This window comes from Armigeres subalbatus, chromosome 2 (assembly GCF_024139115.2).
Source record: "Armigeres subalbatus isolate Guangzhou_Male chromosome 2, GZ_Asu_2, whole genome shotgun sequence".
In the NCBI taxonomy this organism is placed as follows: Eukaryota; Metazoa; Arthropoda; class Insecta; order Diptera; family Culicidae; genus Armigeres; species Armigeres subalbatus.
In genome coordinates this window covers 185,133,365-185,161,342 of record NC_085140.1, presented here as the reverse complement: position 1 = coordinate 185,161,342, position 27,978 = coordinate 185,133,365, and the positions used below count along the sequence as shown (strand labels likewise).

The 27,978-nt window shown below is 41.3% G+C and overlaps 2 protein-coding genes across 5 annotated transcripts in view; both read left to right on the top strand.

Annotated features, from left to right (window-relative positions):
• LOC134211366 (uncharacterized) overlaps window positions 1-14,629 on the top strand; it is a 181,346-nt gene extending 166,717 nt beyond the window's left edge. For 2 of the 4 annotated variants that reach the window (XM_062688157.1, XM_062688158.1), the window contains 4 exons: window positions 13,096-13,518; window positions 13,568-13,688; window positions 13,747-14,095; window positions 14,190-14,629. In XM_062688157.1, the coding sequence (XP_062544141.1) occupies window positions 13,122-13,518; window positions 13,568-13,688; window positions 13,747-14,095; window positions 14,190-14,498 (1,176 nt within the window). In that variant the 5' untranslated portion in view covers window positions 13,096-13,121 and the 3' untranslated portion in view covers window positions 14,499-14,629. Of the gene's footprint in view, window positions 1-12,143; window positions 12,299-13,095; window positions 13,519-13,567; window positions 13,689-13,746; window positions 14,096-14,189 lie in introns of those variants that run through there. The other 2 variants (XM_062688159.1, XM_062688160.1) reach the window with 2 other exon arrangements.
• Window positions 14,630-21,228: 6,599 nt separating this feature from the next.
• LOC134209427 (uncharacterized) lies at window positions 21,229-26,052 on the top strand. Its single transcript, XM_062685415.1, has one exon. It carries the CDS (start codon window positions 21,229-21,231, stop codon window positions 26,050-26,052), a length of 4,824 nt encoding a protein of 1,607 aa, XP_062541399.1.
• The last annotated feature ends 1,926 nt before the right edge of the window (window positions 26,053-27,978 follow it).

The following is a 27,978-nucleotide window of genomic DNA, read 5'->3' as shown; positions in this document are numbered from 1 at the left end:
AGTACTTTCCATATAATTCCACCACGTTTTGTACGAGACACTGAAGACGGCCTCACAGTTGAAATACGTATCTGTGAAGATAACCTAACGCGGTGGAATTAAATGGAAAGTATTAAACTCGTCTTAGACAGTTGAAGACTTTCCACTAAAAGAGCTAAAATAATTTTTCTTCAATAATTGTGAATTCAATTTCTTAAAAAAAAAATTAAGAACTCCTAATTCAATTTCTGCAGGAATCTTAAGGCAATTTACAAAGGAATTCATAAAGAAACTCATAAAAATAATCTCCTTAAAGAAATTTGGAAGGTTTTCCTGAAACAATTTCCTTAGATATTCTTGAAGGGTTTCCCATAGGAATTAAAAAAAAATCTAATGGATCTCATAAAAGTATTCCTAAAGGATTTTTCGAAGGAATTTCTAAATGAATTTCCGAAGAAATTCCTAAAAGAAACACCGAAGGATTTTCTGAAGGAATTTTCGAAGAAATTTAGAAAGGTGTTTCCAACAATAAATTAAAAAAATAAATTATAATTCCTAAAATGAATTAGAAGCTTCCTTTGGAAATTCCTCAAAAATTCAAAGAAGGAATTAAAAGAAACATCGAAAGTCATTCGGAAATTATTTTACGAATTCTTTTAGGAGTTTTTTCAGAAATTATTTTGGAAAATCCATCTGAAGTTCCTTCAGGAATACCTACGCAAATTGTTTTAGGAATACCTTCGGAAATTCCTTTAGTCCTTCCGATGTTTCTTTAGAAATGCCTTTGGAAATTTCTTCAGAGGTTTCTTCGGAAATTGATTTAGGAATTTATTTGGAATATATTTAAGGAATTCTTATAGTATTTTCTCAATTATTACTTTCGGAAACTCTAGGAAGACATTCTTATAATATCTTCGAAATTTCCCTCATAAATTTCTACAGATCTCCGAGAATTCTTTCGAAATTTCTTATAGGAACTCCTTCGGTCATTCCTCCATTTTTTTTAGCAAATCTTCTTTATATCTTCGGGAAACTCTTAAAAATTCTTCAGCAATTCGCTTAGAAATCCTTGGAAAATTTCATTTGCAAATTCTCTTGGGAATTACTTAGATAATCCTTTCGAATTTCCGTTAGAAACTCCTACGGAAAACTCCTTTAAAATTTTCTATTTCATTCTTCAATAATTTTTCGGAAGAATTCTTTCAACAAATTTTCCGGTATAATTCCTGCAGGAAGTTTTGAAGGAATATTACATTGTTTTACTAAAGGAATTTCTGGAGGAACTTATAAAGACCTTTCGGGAGGTTCTACGGAAGAATCCCTGGAGGAATATTCAAATGAACTACTGTGGGAATTTTGTGAATTATTTCTGGATGAGTACCCGAAAGAATTATTGCAAAATTTTCTGGAGAAATTTTGGAAGAAATTCCGGCAGGAGTTTGCAAATGTATTTCAGGAAGAATTCCAGAATATATTCTGGAATAAATTTACAAAAAATACAGCCGAATAAATTTTCGAAAATATTTTCCTAACAAATTTCTGAAAGAATTTGATAAAGAACTATTAAAGTCATCCACGAAAAAAATTCCAATGGAATTTTCAAAGAAATACCTACTTCTAAATTAATACAGGAATTCATTTGGAAATTACTTTAGAAACTTTCACAAGAATTCCGTGAGGGACATTTGAAGAAATTCCTTCGAAAATTCTTGCGCAAATCCGGACAATAGTGAAACAAAACTCTTTTTTTAATCCGAAATTAAGACTTTATGCCAAAAATATAAACCCAAAACTTTCCGGATAAGTATTCCTTAAAAATTTACTTCAGGAGTTGCTTCCGACATTTTTCCAGAAATTTCTTAGAGTATTCATTCTGGTGAAATTTCATGAATTTGTCCAAAAGTTTGTTGGGAATATAATCCAAATATTTTTTCGTAAAAGTATACCCCCCGGAATCAATTCGATTAGTCATCCAGAAGATCTTTCATGTATACCTTCAAAAATTCCTCCAGGAATTCCATCGCATACGGTGTCAGGCCGTTAGGCCGAAGGCCATTTGGCAGAAGGTCATTAGGCTGAATGGCCATTAGACCGAACGGTCATTAGGCCGAATGGCCATTAGGCCGAACGGTCATTGAGCCGAATGGCCATTAGGCCGAATTAGCAAAAAGAAGCATAAAGTGAAAAATAAGAAGTTCTTTCTTCCCCCTTCTTGCATCTACCTTCTTCCTTCTTCTTTCTTCGTTCTTCTTTCCTCCTTATTCCTTTTTCCTTCTTCTTATTCCTTCTTCCTTCTTCCTTCTTCTTTCTTCCTTTTTCCTTCTTCCTTCTTCCTTCTTCCTTCTTCTTTACTCCTTCTTCCTTTTTCCTTCTTCTTATTCCTTCTCCCTTCTTCCTTCTTCTTTCTTCCTTTTTCCTTCTTCCTTCTGCCTTCTGCCTTCTTTTTTTTACTTCCTTCTTCCTTCTCCCTTCTTCCGTCTTCCTTCTTCCTTCTTCCTTCTTCCTGATTCCTTCTTCCTTCTTCCTTCTTCCTTCTTCCTTCTTCCTACTTCTCTCCCTTCTTCCTTCTTCCTTCTTCCTACTTCTCTCCCTTCTTCTTTCTTCCTTCTTCCTTCTTCCTTCTTCCTTCTTCTTTCTTCTTTTCTTCTTCCTTTTTCCGTCTCCCTTCTTTCTTCTTCCTTCTTTCTTCTTCCTTCTTTCTTCTTCCTTCTTACTTCTTCATTATTCCTTATTCCTTATTCCTTCTTTTTTCTTCCTACTTATTTCTTTCTTCTTCCCTCTTCCTTCTTCGTTCTTTCTCTCTTCTTCTTTCTTTCTTCTTCCTTCTTTCTTCTTCTTTCTTCATTCTTCCATTTTTGTTCTACCTTCTTTCTTTTTCCTTCTTCTTTCTTCTGTTTTCTTCCATCTCTCTCCCGTCTTCCTTCTTCCTTCTTCATTATTCCTTCTCTCTTCTCCCTTCTTCCTTCTTCCTTATTCCTTATTCCTTATTCCTTCTTCCTTCTTCTTTCTTATTTCTTTCTTCTTCCTTCTTTTCTTCTTCCTTCTTTCTTCTTCCTTCTTCTATCTTCTGTTTTCATCCATCTTTCTCCCGTCTTCCTTCTTCCTTCTTCATTCTTCCTTCTCTCTTCTCCCTTCTTCCTTATTCCTTATTCCTTATTCCTTCTTCTTTCTTCCTTCTTATTTCTTTCTTCTTCCTTCTTTTCTTCTTTCTTCTTTCTTCTTTCTTCTTCCTTCTTCTTTCTTCCTTCTTACTTCTTCCTTCTTACTTCTTCCTCCTTTTTCCTGTTTTACTTCTTCCTTCTTACTTCTCCCTCCTTTTTCTTTTTTTTTCTTCTTCCGTTCTACTTCTTCATCACTTCGCACTAGTCACTTCTCACTCCCCAGTGCTCATTCAGCCTAATGGCCATTCGGCCTAATGGCTATTCGACCTAATGACCATTCGGCCTAATGACATTCGGCCTAACGGCCTTCGGCCTAATGACCCAGCATCATCGCATACTACTGTAAGTAATCCATCGGTAATTCCTCCAGTGATTCATTACTGAATTCTTCAAAGAATTTCTTCAAAAATCCTCAGCAAATAAATCTAGAAACACCTTCTGAAATTCCTTCAGGAATTCTTTTGAAAATTTCTTTCAAAATTTGTCTAAGAATTCTTTTGGAAAATCCTCCACCAGAATTACTTTCAGAAATTACTAAACAAATTCCATAAGGAATTTAAAAAAAAAACTTGTATTTCTCTGTAGATTACTCCATGAATTCCTTTGGATGTTTTCCCAGGGATTCTTTCGGCAAATTCTCAGATACAGAAATTCTTTTGGTAAGCATCAAGGTATTCTTTCGAAAATTCAAAGAAGGCATTCTTCAAAAATTCTTACAGTCAAATCTTTTTTAAAAACCCTTAAAGAACACTTGCATCTTGAAAATTCCTTCGGAAATTTCTCAAGAGATTCCTTCGAAATTTTCTTAATGATTTAAAAAAAAAATCTTCGGAAACTCCTTTGGAAATACCCTTGAAAAAACATCTGGAAATTGTATCAGTGAAACCTCCCAAAATTCTTTTAATATAATTCTTTCGGATTCATTTTTTAATTGCTTTTGAAAAAAAAATTTGAAATTTGGGAGTATAGCAATTATTTCAGGAATTTCTTAAAGAAATTCATCCAGTAATTCCTTAAGTGATCCCTCTAGGAAGATGTAAGAATTCTTGGAAACATTCCTCCGTTAATTTAATTAAATATTCTTTAAAACCTTCGGTTATTCCTTCAAAATTTCAAAATTTTTCCGGATAAATTTACAAAGTCTTTCCAGAGTATTTTTCGACGTAATGTCAAAAAGAATTCCTGTCGTAATTTATTGGAGAAGTTCTCAAAAGAATTTAAGGAGAATTTTCTAAAACATATCCCGTAGAAATACCTAAATCAATTCCTGAAAAAAATCTTAAAGGAATTTCCAAGAATTTCCTTATGAAATTTTGGAAGGATTTGTTCTAAAGCAAATTTCGAAGGTATTCCTAGAACAATTTCAACAATTCCTGAAGGAATATCCGAATTTCAATTTGAATTTCTAACATTCCTACAGGAACTCTCAAAGAATTTTCTAAAAGAATTTCTAAAGAAATTTCTAAGAGAACTCGTAAAGGAATCAACGAAGAAATTTTCTTATATTACCAAGGAAATTTCTGTATTTATCTGTGAAATAATTTCCTGGAGATTTTCTGGGGAAACCATAAGAGGAAAATTTTGTCCAAGACTTGTGTTCTTACTTGATAAATTAACGAGAGAATAAAATTTCCGTCAGTATTCGAAAAAATACCTGAAATAATTTTTCGAAAGGGTTTCTATAGGAATTTTAGAAAGAAGAATTATTTACGAAAAATAGCAGAAGAGGCAATTCTTGAGAACATCCAAAAAATTCGGGTCTGTAGTAAACCGTTTTGACGCTGTTATTGCTTGCTAGAAAATCGTAATTATAGTCTATACATTAGCAAACCTAGGAATTCCAAGTTTTAGGAAAAATATTCCAAAAAAAGCCTATAGTTACCTTCTCAATTATAGACGATAAAATACAATTAAAATTTCATTACATTTAAACTGCCTGACATTTTTGACGTAGGACTACGTCTGTGTTTTCTATATTGGGGTACACTTTACGATTGCGAAAATCGGAGACCGTCACGAAAATATGATAGACTTTAAACTTTAATATCTAAGCCGTTTCTCGATGGATTTTCAATTTTTTTGGACCATTCGATCAAGGATGACTCAACGCTTCTTCGTATTTATTTGAAAAAACTGATTTTTAACTATTTATTATCGATAATTGATAAAAAGTTTGGAAATAGGTCAACCAACCAATCACGTACATGCATCACTAGCACAGACATCAAAAATCAATTACTTGCGGGTTTGGATCTAATTCTCAGTTTGAACAAGGTGTCACGCAGAGCAGACGCATCAAAGCGATCGCTACGGAGCGGACACAGCATCACGGAGGCGCTAATAACATTTTCAAAGGAAATCCATCGCATTGGTGGTGGTGCTCGATGTGTTGCTGCAGATCATTCAACCTCAACGAACCAGCATTTCATATGATGAAAGGGTTGACCATAAAAATAGCACTGTGGGCTGTGGCGATCCCACAACGCCAGTGCCGATGCAGAAAATTTATTACAAATTGTGGTGTCAGCTAGTTGGAAAGGAGCATTGGGAAAAGAAAAATTGGTTCTTCCCAGGACCAACATTTTATGAAAAGAAAGAGTTAATTGCGAAAATGGACTGTTTCGGTGGCATCGGGTTTGGCGTGGTAGCTTGGTTGCTGTTAGTGATTCCATCCATTAAAATTTACTGCATCATCTCCCTCCGACGCGCTATCAAATTCGCTATTTACGATTGAGTTTTGCACTTTGAAGAAAGTTTATTTCGGATAGTCGGATCAACCTTCTTTTGTATAAAATCAATGAAGACGCCACCTCAGTGGAAACTATCTACAGCAACCACCCATCGGTGAACGTCGCTCGGACAGACAGATGCCAAGAGATAATGTTTTGTAATATGAAGAAACTTCGTCTTGAGTCAAATTTCTGTTGTTATTCCTCGCAACAATACGCATCTTAGATAACCAACATTTCATAACCAAATTCAGAATCTTGGGAAAAAAATTCATAGGATTTTCAGAATCTGTCCTTCCGCGTTCTGCGTTCCGACTGCGTTGTCTGCAGAATCCTGATCAAAACGGCTCGCGCGCGTCGAAAAGCAGCTTTCTTATATCTAATGAAGTAATTTCATTAGCCCCGCCCCTTCGTTAATCGTTATGAGTGCCCATTATGTTTGCACCTATATCAGATCACAAAGGGCCGGAGCTAACGGGCTTAATTTATTGAATTCAAAAAGCTGCTATTCGGCGCGCGCAGCTTGATCAGGATTCTGCAACAATCGCAAGCATGAACATAATCTATACTGGTAACGTCTGAATTCAGAGAGCGGTTGAACAAGATTTTACGCAGAGCGGTCGCAGCGGAGCGAACACAGTAGCACGAAGGCGCTCTGGTAGCATTTTCAAAGGAAAATCATCGAATTGGTGGTGGAAGTCTGCGTTGGTGGTCGTCATTCAACCTCAACAACAAATCAAAATCTTGTGAGGAAATTCCATTTGACTGCTACTGACGCCATCCATTTGAACAAACTCATTACATCATCTCTCTCCGACGCGCGCTTGTGGTTGTGCTACCAAAGGGCAACTTTCTGTCGTCGCCAAACGATGGTAACCCCGAAAAAAATCGATATCATTTCTAATGACTAACGAAACAAAACCAAGGAATCTTGCCAGAAAATTTCACTTTCCGTCGACGACGGCCAAATCGATGTAGACGCCACCTTAGTGAAAAATGTCGTTTAGCTGCCTTAGTTTTTCAAATGGCGCATTATTAAAAACAATAAATCTTTCCAAAATCGTCATTGTCGTTAAAACAGCCGAACAGTCTGTTTGTCTGGGTAAACAATTTTCCCAACGGTCAAAACCTGTTTGTAATTTATTCTTGAAGTCCCGCTCACTTTGTCACCAGCGCTATAGAAAACTATGCATGTACGCTTCCATCGCCGGCGGAAGTCGAACGTTGCAAATTAATATGTTTGGTTTCGCGCCACCTCCGATTCTGCTTATTTTTCCTTTATTCCGGACATTTTTGAGCATAATGTCTTCTAGGATTCTGATGATATCCACTGAAAGATATACGAGTGGCTTCAGTGGCGATGCGGCCGATGAGTCGTTCCTTTCCATGGCTGGTTCATCCACTGGGAGCTACTTTCAGTTACTTGATTCGGTTGACCTCCGAACAGTTTGCACAATGCTAATAAATTTACACAAATTATGATGAAAAATATCCTCCATTTCGTATAGCTACGTAGTCCTACGTCACCTTTGCGTACAACCCGATTGGGCTGCACCATTGAGTTTTTTTTCAAATTAATTTATCGCGTGACGCCTCCAATTATAATTCTTACCACTGACGCCAAATAATAAATGAACAAATTAGCATCAGCATTAGCATTAGGTGGTACAAGCCAAGACCAGGGACAGAGTGTATGTAATTTAGAGTGGCGACACTGTCAGAATTGGAACAAAATTCATCTGTCATTTCCATACAAAATCGTGTTCCAAACGAGCAGGAGACCTGTCAAATGCGGCACATGTCGCCACTCTTAATTACATACACTCTGACCAGGGATTGAATCCTAAAGAGAATGAGCAAGTGTCTCACTTATCATCTCTGTATACATTACATATACGATATGTAGCATCCCGCGAGAGACTTTTTTCGCAAGTTGTCATGATAGAGAACTGATTCGGTAGGCCAAACCCGAAGATAAATTTCTTTTAGAAAGCTCCAAATTCGGGGAGCACTGGCTCTGATGATGCATTTCTACTTGTTCTACACAGCTGTGCAGTAACCAACACGAAATGAGCGAAAACAAAGCGAGAATCACAATTTTTCTGTGGGGGCTGCCTATCCGATTCTGTTTTTTCGCACTTGTATTATACAAGTGTGATAAATTTGTTATCATGGCTTGTTATGATTCGGAACATCGTTGTTCGTTATCTATTGAGAGCGATTTCTGCAAACCCTGGCCAAGACTATTGTATGAGAGTAGCATCACTTTCATCCGTTACCACAGATATTGATTTGGGACTAATCACTATCTTTTAGATGGAAGCAATGCACTCTCCAATAGTCGAGATTTGTCCTGGCTACTCCTTGCGAATGCTGACCCGACCCGACCACACACCCGGCATATAGGCAATTAACTTTGAATGAACTGAACTCGAATGGCGATCTCTCTTCGCTTGTGTGGTCGGGTCGGGATCTGACGACCAACTGGCACAACCTCACACAACCCTACTTCATCGAGCGCCGTTGCTGATGGAGCAAGTGTGTAGAAGCCGGACAATACTAAATACTCATCCTACTTGGTTGGCATGTGCACAAAAATACATATGAGAGAGTTAGTTCTGAAAATGTATTGCGAGAATTCGGCTGATGCCTGGTGCTGGGAATTTGGTTTCATCAGTACCCGCTAAGCTGCGGAGGACACCGAAGGGGCGGTTACCCTCCAATACCTTTTCCGAACTAAATCTATCACATGTTGTACATATGCATAATCGAGTTTCAGACATTGTATGTAGAGGTTTTTGGGGCCGGGGTAGGTTCTTAAGATGGTTCGAGACCCCTCCCTCATTTGGAAAGGGGGGCTCCCATACAATTGAAACACCAATTTCTTCATATCTCGAGAATTATTCTAGCAAATTGGAACCAAATTTAGAATGTGGCGGTTTTGGAAGGGAAAATATGTTTCTGTGGTGGTTTAAAACCCCTCCCCTTCTAGAAAGCAGGCTCCCATACAAATGAAGCATACATTTTTGCATAACTCGAGAACTAATCGAAGAATAAATCAATTTTAGGCGAAACAAAGTTCGTCGGGTCTGCTAGTTATACCTATATAAAAAGAAAATTAAATTAAGAGCAATTTCCGTCCACTACAAAGCACAATCTTATGATACTGCAGAAAATTTGTTGGCATCGGAGTCGGCTCCAGTCGGCGGGTTATGGCTGCAGTAAATGTGTGTATTCACAGTGATGGTGATGGTGATCGAGTGGCTGTCGTCGGCGTCAGCAGAACCCAATTGAAATATTCTCGCTGTTGTTGCTGTCTTCTCTGTTCAACTCGGTCTATGGCTGAACGTCGCCAGGCACGCAGTCGGCGGAGGGTCCACAAATCTTCTTCCACCTGATCGATCCACCTTGCTCGCTGCGCACTTCACCTTCTTGTGCCCTTTTCCCCGGGTTACTGTCCGATATTCTGGCTATGTGCCAGACCCACCGCAGTCTTCTGATTCTCGCCATAAGAACGATGGATGGTTCTCCCAACATCTGTTGCAACTCATGGTTTACCGTCTTCCATCTGCACCCCGCCATAGATAGTACGCAGCATTTTTCTCTAGAAAACTCCTCGTATCCGTAGAGGACTACCGGTCTCATGAGTGTTTTGTAGATAGTCAGTTTAGTATGGTGACGAACTCTATTCGATCGAAGCGTTTTGCGGAACCCAAAGTACACGTGTACGATTTCATGCCATGCTACATACGTCTCCCATTTTTTCTGCTAGTACCGTTATCGGAAGTCACCAGTGAGCTCCACTACATGAATTCTCCAACCACCTCGACTTCGTCACCACTGATACAAACTCGTGGTGGGTGGCTTACATTGTCCTCTCTTGAGCCTCTTTGTATCATGTAATACGTCTTCGACGTGATAATGACCATTCCAATCCAATAAGGTACACTGGGGGAAGTGGAAAAGGAAAAATCGATAGTGCATGTTTGAATTAGTGTAAAACCAGTTTAAATGATCTAAATGTATTCAATCAAAATGGACTATCAAAAACAGTCAATTTTGCACCAACTGTGCGGTAATTCATACCATTTTGGTTGCTTGAAATTTATGGAAAAATATTTGAAAATTAGGAGTTTAAGGAGGAGTTTAAAATTAGGCTTTAGTGGGATGGGGTAAGTGGAAAACCCATGTTACCTTGACCTTCAATTGTGATGAGTAGTTATATATAACTAAAATCGAAACGGTAATTGCTCTGAGTAGCTTTTGTCGAATAATTTCATTAGTTTAACGGCATAGGTTCCCAAGGAATTCTCGTAATAGCTAGTCGAGGGCTGATTTTGCATACTCGAGCATTAAGTGTACGTAAAATCTATAGGTTCTCCTCAAAGATGAAAAAGTTCATTGGTTCATAGAAAAATGGGGTTCACAGGGTTATAAACTAATCAACTTAGTTTAACGAATTGAGGTGATGTCTGTGTGTGCGTGTTTGTATGTATGTGTGAGCGAAAAACACGTACAAACTAATCTCCTATTTTTAAGCACTTGTTCTTAGCCAATTTGGTCGCAAAAAAAATTGCATTCAACAGCATAACTTGCTATAAATGTGAAAGATCGTGAATTGTGAAATATGTTCATCTACCGGTGCTATTTTTTCTTTCTCATATTTTTTTTTCATATGTAAAACATGTGAAATGCATTAATACCGGATTAATCAGGCTTTTTCTTATCTACATTAGCCCAATCACCACTGAAATCGCAATGATAGCAAAGAAGGAACATATTAAGATTCACAGCCACCAAAATAAACCCTGGACGCATGGGAAAAAATTAGTGATCAGAAAATTTTCCACTTCCCCCGCAGTGTTTGATACCAGGGGTAAGTGTAAAATCTTTTAATTATTTGCTTTCATGGTACAAACCACTACAAATGAATGGGATTAGTTTAAGTGTATTGTAATAGTCACTTGTGATATAAATTCACTTGAAAAAATGACAATTGGTGCAAATAAGCTTTGATTTTATGAATGGAAAAATCAACTTCTCGCGAAACCTAAAATGACAGTGATATGGAAATGCTAATATCATCTTCACGTAGAAGTAACACACACGAAATCATTAATTTAGTGTACTATCCTTGGTGGGGGCATCCATCAATTCAGCTGTTATTGGTCGACGGTACAGCAGCAGTGCCTTTCTCTGCTTTGTTCTCTCCGAGGCAGCCAAGTTGGTTGCGACGAGACGGACGCAATGAGAAAACAGAACTGTGCAATAAAAATCCTATTCGACTAAATGCTGATGTCATATTAGAAATTTGGAGACAGTACTCGTCGATAGCAAATCCTTCCGCACGCGATGGCATATGAGCAAGTCAAACCACCTTCCTTTTGCCAGTGGAGATATATCAGCTTCCACACTGATATTCTTCCCGTGCGATATGTGCCATCACAAATATTGCCCTCCGCTCGCTTTCAAATCGACTTCTATAAAAACATTCTTCATGCCTGCCGTATCCTAACGGAACTATCAATTCTATACTTTCGCCTCTAATGCTATCATGAACATAACATGTACGTCCAAGTTTGGAAGATGATATTAGCATTTCCATATCATTGTAAATCGTTTAACTTCACGTAGAAGTAACACACACGAAATCATTAATTTAGTCTAAAATTACAGTTCAACCGTTAACCGTGTTAGTGTATGTATTATACAAATTTTAATATGGTATTAGTGTGGGCATCAAAGTATATTCTTGCACAATGTTATGATGTGGTAAAAACTGTCAAGTATGTACAAATCCAATTTTTTGAGTTGATTTTTCCACTTCCCCCAGTGTACCTTAAACCTTTCTTTTCAGTCTGGTGTAGCCTTCTCCATCTTCTCAAGATATCAATATCGTCGGCGAAAACAAATAGCTGAACGGACTTCTTGAAAATCGTACCACAGTGTCGATCACTGTCCTTCGTATTACTCCCTCCGTATACAAGACTCGGATACTTTGGACTCCGCAAAATGGTCCTATAGAATAGAGTTCGCCGCCGTACCAAACTGACTAAAATCGCTCATTAGACCGGTAATCCTCTACGAACACGAGTCCTGGACAATGTTCGTGGAGGACCAATGCGCACCTGGAGTTTTCGAGAGGAAAGTGTTTCGTACTATTTATGGTGAGGTGCAGATGGCCTTTTATGTACTGCCGGCTTTAGTCTGAGTAAATCAATAATAAATAATGACAGGGTCCCATTACCGATACTGGCTCAAAAACCAAAGACAGAAACATTATTTTGCCAAAACTCTTCCGTAATCGCGTGTGTTCACCCGAGAATTCTCGATGCACCTACTTGGAATTGCACTTGAAGATGCAATTGCGACATTGGATAGGTGTTCCGAAGCGCATAAGCCTGCCGGGAATACCTGCCGATACCCTAGGTAAAGTTTTGTTTTGTTTTTATCTTTATTATCGAGATTTTTAACCCGAGGTTGGCTCTTCTCGTGATGGATAAATTTTATTTTTAAATTATGAAAAACAACTATTTCCAATGCATTACTCTTAACTCGGCAATCGAATTCAAACCGAAACTGCTGGTCTTATTGTATTGTTGATTGAGTCAATCGAGTTTTGTTTAGTTTTTGATCAACTCAGTGTAACTCCTGAACTCATTGACCGATGTGAACCAAATTTGGATGAAATAATCCCCGTCTTAAGAAGATGAATTTGGTGGGGGAATGTGTGAGGGAGTGGTATTGTTTAGTTATCGATCAATTTGTTGTAACTTCTAAACCCCTTGATTGATTTTACCAAATTTGAAATACAGTTTTTGACGCATGGGTCAATTTAAACAAAATTTGGAACAAGTTTCCTAAGGAAACGATTATAGAGCGATGGGAAGGATCAGTTGCGGAAGGTTATTGGGGTTCGATATTGTTTACGAGCTACTTTCGCGGTTTGGTTTTGCTTTTTTCTGGCTGTTGAATTCAACGATACCTTGAGTTGACCCCACGAAAAAATACGCGAAGAATCGGAGAAAAATCAGGTGGTATTTGAAATTGCGGTGGACCGAGAAACTGATGATCTCCATCCGCGTAAAAATCGACCCTAGTGAAGATGGCTATTTTCATGAATGAGTGAGACTCTCCAATCTTCGCTGGTCGTTTTGTGACCCTTGCGTTATATATTTTATGGAAAAATATTGCCATAACAATCACGTTTTTTCTCTCTTTTGTAGGTTTTGAGCTCCGTGTTGGATGAACAATGTTTACATTGTCTAAGCTGCCAAATGCTGAAGATGATCCATCGTCCAATGGTAGCAACGGTACTAACAACAACAATCACAGCAGTGGTACCACAAGTAGCACTGTTTCCGGTGGCGATCCTTCCACCTTTGATTCTTCCGCTGAGTCAGCGGTTTCCACCGTCACTTCATCTGGTCCTTCAGCGTGGAATCTCGAGCTCGACCTCCAAATGATCGAGGAAGATATGCAGGTGATCGACACAATCGATCAGAGCTACTGGAATGGAAAGTTCGTGCCACCTCCACCACGGCCTCCGTTCCTGGAGGAATCCATTGCTCCCGATGGTCTGACCACGTGTGATCTGTGCAGTTGGGCGTGGCAGGATAAAGGAACGCTATCCCTTGATGGAGCGATAAGTATGTTCAAATCGAAGAGAAGGACAACGGGTTGCTAGTGATTGAATAGAAGAAATTTTCTCCCCTACAGATACCAAGGAGTTCAGTTGGACGTTCACGCTGGTCGTAGTTTCGCTCACATCGGCAGTACTCGGTGCCATAATAATGATAGTATTTCTTAGATGTAAAAGGTAAGCACGCGTTAGTTTATTATTCAAGAATTGTCGAACCAACAGTACACCTCTGTAGGATACGGGCCAATCAAAACGGATTGAGGACGTTGTGTTTCGATTCCAGCAGTACAAAAGACACAGCCGGATTGAATTTTGACAACCAAACATCGAAGAATTCGACGAATGGGTCATGTAGTCCACGAAGTACAAACTCGGGTCTTTGGACATGGTTCAGCAGTCGAAAGAATCTGACGACGCCTGACCAGCTAGTCAACTCTCACACACTGCCAGTTGAGAATCACTACACCCACATGGACGATAACAATTATAATCCGGTACAAATAGACGAGGCTTCCTATGCCGAGGTCGGCAACGAAATGGGTCCTTCTGAGACAAACTCTTACAAGTCGAGCTCCGTGCATCATGTATGTATTTATTATTCAACTGCACCAACCAACATTTATAAATCTTAACCACGCTTTTTGAACATTTTTGTAATGAATTTCATTCAACCTCCAGGGAGGAGACAACGACGTACTGATAATGAACTGTCCACTGCCAGCGATCCCAACCGGGACACACAGTGGAGGTGCCAGCGGATCAGGCAGTGCGTACTATTCGGGACTGCTCAACAGTGCCAACATGCCCGGTGACGAAGACGAAGACGAGAGGCCATACGAAATCGTCGACTTGAAGGAGATGTCTTCGCCCCACAAAAGTCACAATGTACAAAGCCACTTTCTGAACGAAACTAACAATCTGCTGACAATTGAGAAACACTCGGAAAGTCTACCGGAGGGAACAATCTCCGCATCCGATTATGTATAATTTCTGTGTGGTTATTTTAAATTGAAGAATCTGACGCTTCAGAAGAGCTTTAAGTTCAAAGATGTAAAAATTGTTCAAATTGGTTAAACTAACGAAAAATCGTTCAAAAATACATTAGTCGTTCTTTTGTGTATACTTGTTTTCCTTAGATGTGTGTATTTATTGATATACTTAAAAATTAAATTATTTTCTATGCGTTTTAGAATTTTAGCAATTCTTACTCGATCAGAGCTTGAAAAAAGGTTGAACCGCAAAAGCAATCGACTACAAAAAAGTCTGAATAAGCAACATTCCGTCACAAAACTAAAAATCCCTCTTTCCTATCCAATCCCGTACTTGTAGAATTGTGTGATCCTTGATAGCCTTAGAAAGCCTCCTGAAGTAGCAAAAGTAGAACAAATTGTATTTAAATGTGAAACATTTTGATATTATATTCTATATGAGGGAACAGCGAGGTCGAACCTTGCAAAAGTGTAGCAAACAAAACGAAACACAAGCGAAGTGGAAAATTTTACAAAGTTTTTAAATGATAAAAAAGACTAGTCGTAAGCGGTAATCGAACATATTTTGGAAATTAATTATCATAATTCTGCCTAGCTTTAAGAGAAAATAAAACATTGCGTCAAATATGCGTAGCGAAAAGCGTCGACAATGTCCATAATGTTGCACACATACCCACATACACACGAAATAAATAAAGCATTCAACGAATATGAGTTTCAAGGTTTCGGGTTAATGTTGGAAGGATTTTTTGAGACAAAATCATTGGTGTTAATAAGAAAAACCACTTTGAACATTCTAATTTTGATTTCTGATTTGACAATGCAATCAATTTAAGAGTCTGTTGATGACTAACGAAATTTTCCAATTTTGCGTAATGTTAGGACAGATTCTCATTAATAAAGATTAAAAAAAGGACAGACTCTAATTATTTTCGTAACTGTATACAAGCGCAGTGACCGATCGTATCAAAGTCAGTGATCAAGTAGGCAGAATGCTTCGTGAACCATGAACACACACACACACCTTTTTCCTAAAAATCCCGTTTTGGTACAAAAAATCCTTCGATATTGCTGTCCTATGAGCAGCTTGAAGTAACTCGAAGTTTCTCCGGTCCTGCATGCTCTTTTTTGTCAATAAATGGACATAGGTGGGATGGAAAAAAACTTCTAGCTACTTCAAGCTGCCCATTGGACAGCACCGTTGACTCTACATCGCAGCTCTGCTCATGAGTAGAAACTTTAGAAAGTGTAAACAATTGACTGCCTTTTCATGTAAGCTATAACAGCCGAAATCCTCCGAACCAATCTGCGAGTTGTGGGGCTTGCCTATTATGTGGTGGGGTTTGACAATGGGATCTGTTAAACTCCTATAAAAAGCTGCGTGTATCCACAAGTAGGCCCCACCAAAGCGACCGTGTGCTGCTCAAAGCGCACAAGACCAACCAAATCCTGGTTCCATGTGGGACACAAAACAGACCTGACACGATGGCCCTGATTTGACGTTTGTGATGGCCAACTATAACCACCGTTCCGAGAATTTTGAGAATTCACTACATCAGCACATTGGTCTGAACGCTCGGAGCGGTGGGTGCCGTTGACCTCCAAAAAAGTCAAATCAGAGACTAACCCGCAGGCAAGCTGGCGGCCATTACCGCTCGCGAAAAACTGGATAGACCGGTCTTCGGACCAGATTTTTTTTTGTTTTTTCCTTGTTGGGTATTTTAATCACTGCGACCATTTGTTAGATCTATTGTGATATAACCAGATAGTCTGCACACCGTATCGAATGATAACGGCTATCGATGCATAAACCTGGCAGCCTCCCGCGGAATGGTAGTCCGAAGCACCTTCTTTCCACGCAAAAATATCCACAAGGCCACATGGAGATCAACTAAGAAACGGAAAACCAAATCGACCACGTTCTAATCGACGGTAATTTTTTCTCCGACATCACGAACGTCCGCACTTACCGCAGTGCGATATTGACCACAACCTCGTTGCAGTATCCCTGCGCTTAAATTCTCGACGGTGTACAACACGCGTCGAAGTCGAACGCCGCGGCTAAACATTAAACGGCTACAAGACGGTAAACTAGCTCAAGGATACGCGCAGCAGCTGGAAGTGGCACTTCCAACGGAAGAGCATCTAGGCGCAGCGTCTCTTGAAGATGGCTGGAGAGATATTCGATCCGCCATAGGTAGCACCGCAACCGCAGCACTTGGCACGGTAAGCCCGGATCAGAGATACGACTGGTATGACGGCGAATTTGAGCAATTAGTGGAAGAGAAGAATACAGTAAGCACGATGACACTTTTATGCCCAGGGAAGTCGAGACAATTTCCAATCCGAAAATTGCCTAGACCGGCACCGGGAATCGAACCCAGCCACCCTCAGCATGGTCTTGCTTTGTAGCCGCGCGTTTTACCGCACGGCTAAGGAGGGGCATTCTCGAGTCCATTTGAAATGCGCAGAGGGTTACGGCAAGGTGATGGTCTTCCGTGCCGGCTGTTCAACATCACTTTGGAAGGGGTGATACGAAGAGCAGGGATTAACACGAGTGGTACAATTTTCTATAAGTCCGTCCAGCTATTTGGCTTTGCCGACGAGTTAGATATTATGACGCGTAACATTGTGAAGATGAAGAAAGTCTACATCAGACTGAAGAGGAAAGATAAGGGGATCGGACTAGTCATCAACACGTCGAAGACAAAGTATATGATATGAAGAGGTTCAAGAGAAGTCAATGTGAACCACCCACCGCGAGTTTGCATCGGTGGTGACGAAAATCGAGGTGGTAGAAGAACTTGTGTAGTTGGACTTACTGGCGACTGCCGAAAATGATACCAGAAGATAAATTTGGAGACGCATAGTGGCTGTAAATCGTATGTACTTTGGACTCCGCGAGACGCTGCGATCGAATAGAGTTCGTCGCCGTATAAAACTATCTATCTACAAAACGCTCATTAGACTGGTAGTCCTCTACAGATACGAGACCTGGACGATGCTCGTGGAGGACCAACGCGCACTTGAAGTTCTCGAAAGGAAAGTGTTGCTTACTCTCTATGGTGGAGTGCAGATGGCAGACGGTACGTAGAGGAGGCGAATGAACCACGAGTTGCGTGAGCTGCTGGGAGAACCATCCATCGTTCACACAGCGAAAATCGGACGTCTGTGGTGGGACGGGCAGGTAGCCAGAATGTCGGACAGTAACACCCGGTGAAAATGGTTCTCGACAACGATCCGACAGGCACAAGAAGGCGAAGTGCGCATCGGGTAAGGTGGATCGATCAGGTGGAAGATGATTAGCGGGTCCTCCGTAGACTGCGTGGTTGGCGACGTGTAGCCATGGACCGAGCCGATTACTGCGCAGGCTAATTTCTATTCAAAATTATGTATATTTTACTTAATATTTATTAAATATAATATTTTATTTTGGGTTCCCACACTAAACCCCCGATTTGAGTGAAAAGTACCTAATATTAGATACTTTTTCTGACCGAGCACCAGTTCGGTAGCCGTTCTGTTTCACAGATTCTAGCAATCAGTCTATGCAGACAAGCAGCGTCGTAGCGTGTGGTTGGCAGGGTTGGCCCCCGCCAAGGGCGCCAGGCTTTAAGGGGGCGCCGAAATCCAGAATTCTGCTATGGGAAATATGACACATTCTTCTTAAATTCACTGGTTCAAAGTAATACAGATTTAACCTCTTATCACGATTTTTTTGGGGACTACATCCATAATAAATCGTTTGACGTATTTTCAGAAGGTTCCTTTAATAACTGATACAGGTTATTACCGAATGGTAACACTTTGTGTATGGTGTTGAAATGCTGGGAAATAATTTGTCATGTTAGTGTCTAACCGTCATTTCAAAACAGGTGGGCGATGAATCAAAGCCTTGAATTTTGGCAAAGTGGGTGGCAAATAAATACTGTAACTAAAATAGAAGAAGGCAAAAAATGAAGAAAGCGATCAGTCGAGGTACGAGATACTAAGAACCTACAGCCAATTCGCATCTTTGAAGTTTATTTCATTCCTCGTGAAACTCAGAATTTGGAGATAAGTCCAATATTGTGACGTTCGGGAACAAACTAAGGGGGAATCCAGCTAAGTGCGTGTGTGTTGATTGCGCCTTTTCGACACCTCTCACCAACTGTAGGTGCTATTAACACGAGAACGCCATCTTGTAAGTCGGCGTCCTGTCCTGTTGCCGGTAGTTATCCGCTTGCACCTCCGGAGCGAATACTGCCAGGAATTACCATTTGGCTGGCCGCCGTTTGGTTATTCATTTCTGGGGCTGGCCCCAGTTCTGCGAGACCACTTCCGTGGACCAAAGCTATCCGGTCGGCAGACGACTTCCAGCGAGCGGTGCGTAGTGTACAAGCCGGTCGTCCCCGAGTTTGGCAAGACCTGACAAGTAAGAACCACCGAGCCTGCTAACATCCAGCCCATAGGTGCCGGGACTTCTACGTATTCCTAAAGGTACTTTCTCGTCCGAACCGACGGGCGGTAGCACGCCACGAACGCCATTTTGTCATACGGCGTCCTGACAACGACAGCTATTGTTCGTCCCAGTTTTTCTCACGCATCGTGCCAACTAATGCCGTGTTATCGGCTTCCGTCAACGGATGAAAATTCCGGAATTTACCTCGGCCATAAGATCATCGACAAGCAGCGCCTCGCGGACGCCGCTGAGTCATTCGAGGACCATCTGACCAACGACCTCCGGGTCATTCGACGACCATACGGCTACACGATGCGCCAGTGCCGAACGCCATATGCGAAAGTACCACTGCTAACCGACCAAGCCATTGCCACTGTATCTCATCGCCGCCCATACCGCTGAATAAACTATAAAGGTAAAGTGTAAAGTATAAATTCTATTTAGATTACTCACCATTCGAAATCCCCCCAGAAAAGAGGCCTTTTGGGCCCACCCCGGAAGCTGCCGTTGGTCAGACCAGCAGCTTGGAGTCTGGGCTAGTCCCTTTATGGGACAGCAAGAACTCCCGGGGTCATAGCGTTTCAAGGTATCAGGTATCGTCAGCATGCTCCCCTAATTTGGGGATGTCTTTTTCATAATTTACTTGATGGAAAGGAAATGGAAGGAAAGGAAAGGAACAGAAAATGCAAATGGAAAGTAGCATGAAACAAGCTTCTGGGGAAGGAGCCCTAGATAAGGACTTAAATAAAGCAAAGGCGAAACACAGAGTGGACTAAAAAAGCGTTAGTCAAATACGTATAGTTTTTGCTCGCGACTAAAAAATTTAAACCTTATAATAGATATTCGGAAGTACTGATAAGAAATTTGTGTGAACTATAGATAAATTAGCTCATTTTATGCAGACAAATTATGCGATCGCATTTGATCCAGTGTAATCTTTATAAACTGGTAAAGCTTTTAACGGGGATAAGTATTTGAAATGATGGTATGCTAAATATGAGAATATACATTCGAAGGTCATCCAATCCATACCATAAAAGGGTTCTTCTTGATTTGACTAGGTTCGATAGCAATCAAACCACGGACTGGCTCAATTGAGAGCTATTTTATTGACCTAATTAAATCCTTTTTTGTCGAGAATCCGCACTCTACTGGATCTAGTTTTTTTTTTACTTGCATTGGTTTATTGAATCATTCAGAACAGCGTTAAACTTCAGGGGATTTCTAGAAATGTTCTGGTCTTTTAATAACCCTTACTTTCTACCAATTTGAACACATGCAGATTATAGAAGCTTTAGGAGTTCATAAAGCAAAAATTCATTAGATCCGCAAAAAAGTTAATTTTCAATCTCCCTGCTTGTTGCACACTTATCCGTTTGCGCGCACCTTCCGTACACTTCCCAAAATCTTGTTCATTACACACACCACGTAAGTAGAGGACTGACAGATGATAACTATCGACGGAGATGATGAGTGAATGCCAAGAGAAGAAACCCAAACACTAGATAGATAACGTGTTATCATGGTCCACGCATTTATTATTAAAACTAGTAGATTTCTAAAACTTATTGCCTAAAACTATTGTAACCTAAACCTAATCATACATTAATCTAAAGTGAACTTATTTATGGTAAGGATATATACAAACATGCATTAAGAACCTATCTATCAAACATCTTTACCAACGAATCTAGGTTAGCGTACTGGTTGCTTGATGGTAATCAGCCCGATATAATTATTATTCGACTTCGATATATTGTTGGTGAGTAATTGCTCGATGAATTAGATCACTGAATCACTATAAACACTTAAACTAAATTTAAAATATGTACATAAATTAGGCACACCTAAATTGCGGCTAGTACAGAGACTACCGTCAGATCGCACAATACCGTCGCGTGCGGAGAAAGTATTAAACGTGAGTTTATTGACAACATTATTATACATGAAACATACATCTTAAACATGCAAAATTATATTTAACCTATAGGATTTTATAACTCATCCTGTCGTAAAACTTCGAGTTAATAAAAACGGAAATTGTCTCCAATAAACGGTGTCGTCAACAAAATTATAAAATCGTTTAATAGACGAATATCAATCGGGTCAAGTTGAGTGAAATGTCGAAAGTTAAAGGTGATATAATGGTTCTGGTGACGGTGAACGCGGTGGTAAAGGCAAAGGTGATGGTGATTATATCGGGACGGCATGGGATGATTCCAAAATATTGGAGAAGACTATTCCAGGATACGCATGTCCAAACTGCGATCAACAGGACACCGAAAGCATGGTCCAGTGCGACGATTGTGTTGATTGGTTTCACTTTGCTTGCGTAGGGGTTACAGCGGATATTGCGGATAGAAGTTGGAGTTGCGCCAAATGCAGTATTGCGAATGGATTCCAACAAATAACGATCTCCAGTACACGTACCTCAGCAGCAGCAGCAAAAGCGTCCAGGAAACACGACGAGCATATTCCAGTTACCAGCACTCCTCCCTCCCACGAAGCGGCCAAAGCACTTCTCGAGCTCACAAAATATCGACAGTCGTCAGATGCGTTGAAGCAGCCGTTTCCAGGAACGCGACTCTCTAGTACACTTCGTGCGCCGCACGCCGTCGGGATAACTGTGATGGAAGGCATCATTTCAAGCTCTGGGGAATATCCAAATGGGAGCAAGGCGTCATCTGTATCATCCTCCAAAATGTCAAACCAGTCTCTTGCAAAGTTGAAGTTGAAGAAACTTGAAGAAGAACGCGAGTTGAACCGACGCGAAGCTGAGAAGGAAAGATTGTATCTGGAGCAAAAGTACAGCTTGTTAGAAGAAATGGCTAGTTCCAAGGGGTCGGAAGCCGGGAGCGCTACAGCAGATCGAGTTCGAGAATGGGTGCAACATACGCGTAGTACCGGAGACCGGGAAGAGTTCCCTACAGAACCAGTACAGGAGTTTGAACCTCGTCAATGTTCTACAAGGCACAGACACACCTCAGTGCAATTTGGTCCAACGGAAGTAGCTCCACGACGTCATCGTTCCAGAGTTTTCAACAACCCAGCTTGTTCTGTTAATCGGATTCACCAGCAAAAGCCATCAGCCGAGGTAGCTCAATCTTCAAATACTCTGCAGGATCCCAATCGCCAAAATTCTGCTGGATATGCAACAGTTCAACTGGGAATGCCATCTCCACAGCAGCTAGCCGCTCGACAATCCGTCTCTAGAGATTTGCCGTCATTTTCAGGGAACCCTGAAGAGTGGCCGATCTTTGTCTCGTTGTTTAATAGCACAACATCTATGTGTGGCTATTCCAACGAGGAGAATGTAGTACGTTTGCAAAAATGCTTGAAGGGAAAAGCATATGACGCTGTGAGAAGCCGATTAATGCACCCGTCTAACGTTCCGGGTGTGATTGCAACATTAAAAATGCTTTTCGGGCAACCTGAAGCAATAGTCCAATCGCTCATCGCTAAAATCAATACATTAGCCCCTATGCGAGAGGATAAACTTCAAACAATCGTCGATTTCGCCGTGAATGTGGAAAACTTCGTGGCAACAGTGGAAGCGTGTGAGTTGGAGGAACACATTTACAATATTTCGCTATTACACCAACTTGTGAGCAAGCTACCGCCGTCAATTAAGCTAGATTGGGCCAGATATCGCAGCGCATTACGGAACGTCAACTTGGCGACGTTTGGCAGTTGGATCTACTCATTAGCAGAGGCCGCCAGTGCGGTAAATATTCCGGATCTAAACTACGATTCCAAACCAACAAGATCGCTACGATATGAGGCTAATGTGGGAAAGAAAGGAAACGCTTTTTTGAATTCGCACTCAGAATTTGGTTTACAAGATGCATCACGAGAAAGGCCGTCAGATCGGGCTACAACCAAGCAGACTCAATTCCCCCCAGATATTTGTCCGATATGCAAGGGTGCATGCAAAACTGCAGACAAATGCAAACGCTTCCTAGATCTCTCTCGAGAATCTCGATGGGCTGCGGTTCGGGAATTCGGACTTTGCCGTAAGTGTCTACGTCGTCATAGCGGTGTTTGTAAAGCTAAACCGTGTGGAAAAAATGGATGCACATTTAGGCACCACGAGACGCTACACAAGGATTCGGTTTTGCCATCTACTAGTACAGCAACGCCGGATATAATGCGTCCACAAGCTAGTTCAAGCCAAACGCACAGCTGTAACGTGCATGGATCAAATGCGACGTCTACCCTCTTCCGATACATACCAGTTGTTCTCTCCAGCAATAGAAAAGCTGTTTCTACCTATGCGTTTTTTGATGAAGGGTCGGAACTGACATTGGTAGACCAAGAGTTAGCTGACGAGCTGAACTTAGGAGGAATAGTCAGTCCCTTGTGCTTGCGCTGGACCGGTGGTGATCATCGATCAGAAAAGAATTCCAGGGTGGTTGATCTGAATATCTCAGGAATACGAAGTGAGGCAAAGACATACTGTCTTAGTGGAGCCAGAACTGTCAAAGAGCTTCTACTTCCCCATCAAAACTTGGATATGGCTTCACTGACACGCAAGTACCCCCACCTGGAAGGTCTACCAATAGATTCCTATTTCGAAGCACAACCGCGGATTCTAATCGGCCTCAAACATGCAAGGTTCGGTTTAGTGCAGAAGAGCCACGAAGGAAACCCTGAAGATCCAATTGCCACCAAAACAAGGCTAGGTTGGGCAGTGTATGGCGGCCAAACCAACCGATCATCACATAACATGGTTCACTATACCTTCCATGTGTGTGACAACACATCTCGATTCGATGAGAACTTAGAAGCTGCTGTGAAGGAGTATTTCGATCTCGACAGCGTAGGTATTTCAAAAAAGAATGAACTTCTTTCAAAAGACGATGAGCGTGCCATGTCGTTACTGCAAACTTTAACCAAATTTGAGAACGGACGATACGAGACTGGGCTTCTATGGAAGTTTGACAACTTGCGTCTTCCAGATAATCGTGAAATGGCTTTGCGGCGATATTACTGTCTTGAGAAGCGTTTGGAGAGTGATCACCAGCTGGCAGAAATTCTAAGACAGAAGATTGCGTCCTACTTAGAAAAAGGCTATCTACGAAAGGTATCCCCAGAAGAGCTTGCTGAGCCCTTCCCGCGGGTTTGGTACTTACCTATGTTTCCGGTAACAAACCAAAATAAGCCCGGCAAGACACGATTGGTTTGGGATGCGGCGGCCAAAGTATATGGTGTATCCCTCAACTCCGCACTCGTGAAGGGTCCCGATCAACTTAGTTCACTGTTCGCAATACACATTCAGTTCCGGCAGTTCAAAGTGGCGCTTACTGGAGACATTAGAGAAATGTTCCACCAAGTGAACATGAGAAGAGCAGATCAACATTGTCAGCGAATATTCTGGCCAGACGAGAACGGGAGACTTGCTGTATATGTTCTGTGCGTAATGAGCTTCGGAGCCTGCTGCTCACCGAGCTGTGCGCAATATATTAAAAATTTGAATGCGGAGCGGTTCATCAAACAATATCCTCTGGCCGTGGAGGCGATCCAACAGCGACACTATGTGGATGATATGCTGGCCAGTGTCGAAACAGCAAAAGAGGCAATCACTTTGGCACGAGAGGTTAAGCTAGTACACTCCGCCGGAGGATTCGACATCCGGAACTGGCTTAGCAACTCTCAGCTAGTTATGATGTCTTTGCAGGAAAACTGCACCGTAGAGAAGAATATGGATTTGGACAATGCACTGTCTACTGAGAAGATTTTGGGGATGTGGTGGAGAACATCTACAGATTCATTTACCTTCAAAGTAGGTTGGAACAAGTTCCAGCCCGGATTGCTTAACGGTGAACTATGCCCGACAAAAAGACAAGTATTACGAGTCCTCATGTCAATTTTCGACCCGTTAGGCTTGATTGGTCATTTCCTCATCTATCTGAAAATAATCCTACAAGACATCTGGAGGTCCAGAATAGGATGGGATGAGAAAATCAGCGGTGACCTGCTCGAACGTTGGCATACTTGGTTAGAAGTCTTACCTTTAGTTGAAGGAGTCGACATACCTCGTTGTTTCAGGAAAAATACCTCCGTAAACCAGGATCTAATTGTTCAAATGCATACGTTTGTAGACGCTAGTGACAATGCCGTCGCTGCGGCAGTTTTCCTTCGATTTTCCCAAGGCGACGTTATCGAGTGTACATTAGTCGCTACTAAAACCAGAGTAGCTTCTTTGAAACTCATTTCAATACCAAGGTTGGAGTTGCAAGCGGCTTTAATCGGAACAAGACTAGCAAAGACTGTTACAGAAAGCTTGACAATGCCGATCAAGCGCCACTTCTACTGGACGGACAGCAGGAACGTAATGTGCTGGATTAACGCAGACCATCGACGGTATTCGCAATTTGTGGGATTCCGTATCAGCGAAATATCAGAGTTAACCAAACCCGACGAATGGCACTGGATTCAGTCGAAAGATAATGTCGCTGATCTAGGTACGAAATGGAAAAATGCTCCCGATCTATCAACAAACAGCAAATGGTTTAGAGGTCCCGAATATCTTTGGAAACCTGAGAAGCATTGGCTAAGACCAACCGTTGACTGTAATCTACAAACCGACGAGGAGTTGCGATCGAATCTTCTTGTGCACTGCACAGCCGTGAACCCGGTGGTGAAAATTGATCGTTTTTCGAGCTGGAAGCGACTCCAACGTGTGGTAGCGTATCTGTATCGCTTCATCAAAAACTGTCAGCTTCATCGTCATCAACAAATACCAGTGACTGGGTCGCTGAAAATGGAAGAACTCAGAGCAGCAGAGCAATATCTTATACGACAGGCACAACAAGACGCCTATTCGGATGAAATCTCGCTTCTGCGCAGCCTTGATCAGCAAACAGGAAATATCCCGAAAAATAGTCATCTACACAAACTTACTCCGTGGTTAGATAGTAATGGAGTAATGAGAATGCGTGGAAGAATTGCAGCCTGCAAATTCACAACGGACGATGCCAAGAATCCCATTATTCTGCCGCGCCATCACCACATAACAAGCCTTATAGTCACCGACTACCACCAAAAATATCACCATAAGAACCATGAGACTGTCGTGAATGAGATTCGCCAAAAATATAGGAAAATATAGGATAAATCCACGAGTTAGATCAACCTACTATACAATTCGGAAATCCTGCCAAAAATGTAAAAACGACAGCTCAACTCCTCAACCCCCGATTATGGCCGACCTCCCGAGGGCGCGATTGGCTGCATACTCCAGTCCGTTTACGTTTACTGGTCTTGACTATTTCGGCCCGATAGAGGTTGTTATAGGGAGACGACGTGAAAAAAGATGGGGAATGATCGCTACCTGTTTAACAGTAAGAGCCATACACATTGAAGTAGTGCACTCACTTACAACCGATTCCTGCATCATGGCCATTAGGAACTTTATCGCTCGACGTGGTGTTCCAAGAGCCTTTTATAGCGATAGAGGAACAAACTTCATTGGAGCCAATAGGACGCTGTCAGAACTCTCACAAGCTATTGATCAGGAGGATGTTATGAAAGAGTTCGTAACCTCAGACACGGAGTGGCACTTTAATCCTCCTGCTTCCCCTCACATGGGTGGAAGCTGGGAGAGGCTAGTGCGAAGTGTGAAAAACAACCTACTAGCACTATGTTCAAACCAAAGGTTCAACGACGAGACATTGCGCAATCTGCTAGCGGAGGTGGAAAGTACAATCAATTCTCGACCGTTGACCCATGTACCAGTTGACGATGAGTCGGCGGAAGCTTTAACGCCAAGTCATTTTTTGTTGGGCGCCTCAAACGGCTCCAAGCCACTGTCAAATCTCGAAGAGTTTGATGGTACAGCACTAAGGAAGAACTTCTGCGCCTCACAAGTTCTGGCGAACATCTTTTGGAAGAGGTGGATTACGGACTATCTACCCGACATCACGAAGCGTACGAAATGGTTTTGCAACTCTAAGCCGATTGCCATTGGAGACGTAGTCATCATTGTCGACCGGCGATTCCCGAGAAACTGTTGGCCAAAGGGTAAAGTGATCGCAACCTGCGCCGGTAAGGATTCTCGGATACGATCGGCAACCATAAGAACTGTGAGTGGTGTATATGAGCGGTCAGTAGCTAATTTGGCTGTGCTGGACGAAAGGCGCGAAGAACAGTAAGTCACCGGAAGTGGCTTACCCGGGGGAGGTTGTTGCACACTTATCCGTTTGCGCGCACCTTCCGTACACTTCCCAAAATCTTGTTCATTACACACACCACGTAAGTAGAGGACTGACAGATGATAACTATCGACGGAGATGATGAGTGAATGCCAAGAGAAGAAACCCAAACACTAGATAGATAACGTGTTATCATGGTCCACGCATTTATTATTAAAACTAGTAGATTTCTAAAACTTATTGCCTAAAACTATTGTAACCTAAACCTAATCATACATTAATCTAAAGTGAACTTATTTATGGTAAGGATATATACAAACATGCATTAAGAACCTATCTATCAAACATCTTTACCAACGAATCTAGGTTAGCGTACTGGTTGCTTGATGGTAATCAGCCCGATATAATTATTATTCGACTTCGATATATTGTTGGTGAGTAATTGCTCGATGAATTAGATCACTGAATCACTATAAACACTTACAACTAAATTTGAAATATGTACATAAATTAGGCACACCTAAATTGCGGCTAGTACAGAGACTACCGTCAGATCGCACAATACCGTCGCGTGCGGAGAAAGTATTAAACTTGAGTTTATTGATAACATTATTATACATGAAACATACATCTTAACCATGCAAAATTATATTTAACCTATAGGATTTTATAACTCATCCTGTCGTAAAACTTCGAGTTAATAAAAACGGAAATTGTCTCCAATAAACGGTGTCGTCAACACTGCTCTTAACACGCTCTTTGTTTTGAACATTTGCAAGAGTGAGAGGCGCCCAATAAAGGTTTCGCCAAGGGCGCTTGGAGTCCACGCTACGGCTCTGCAGACAAGTGATCAGCTTTCCCGGGCGAATCTTGATGACCTCAGC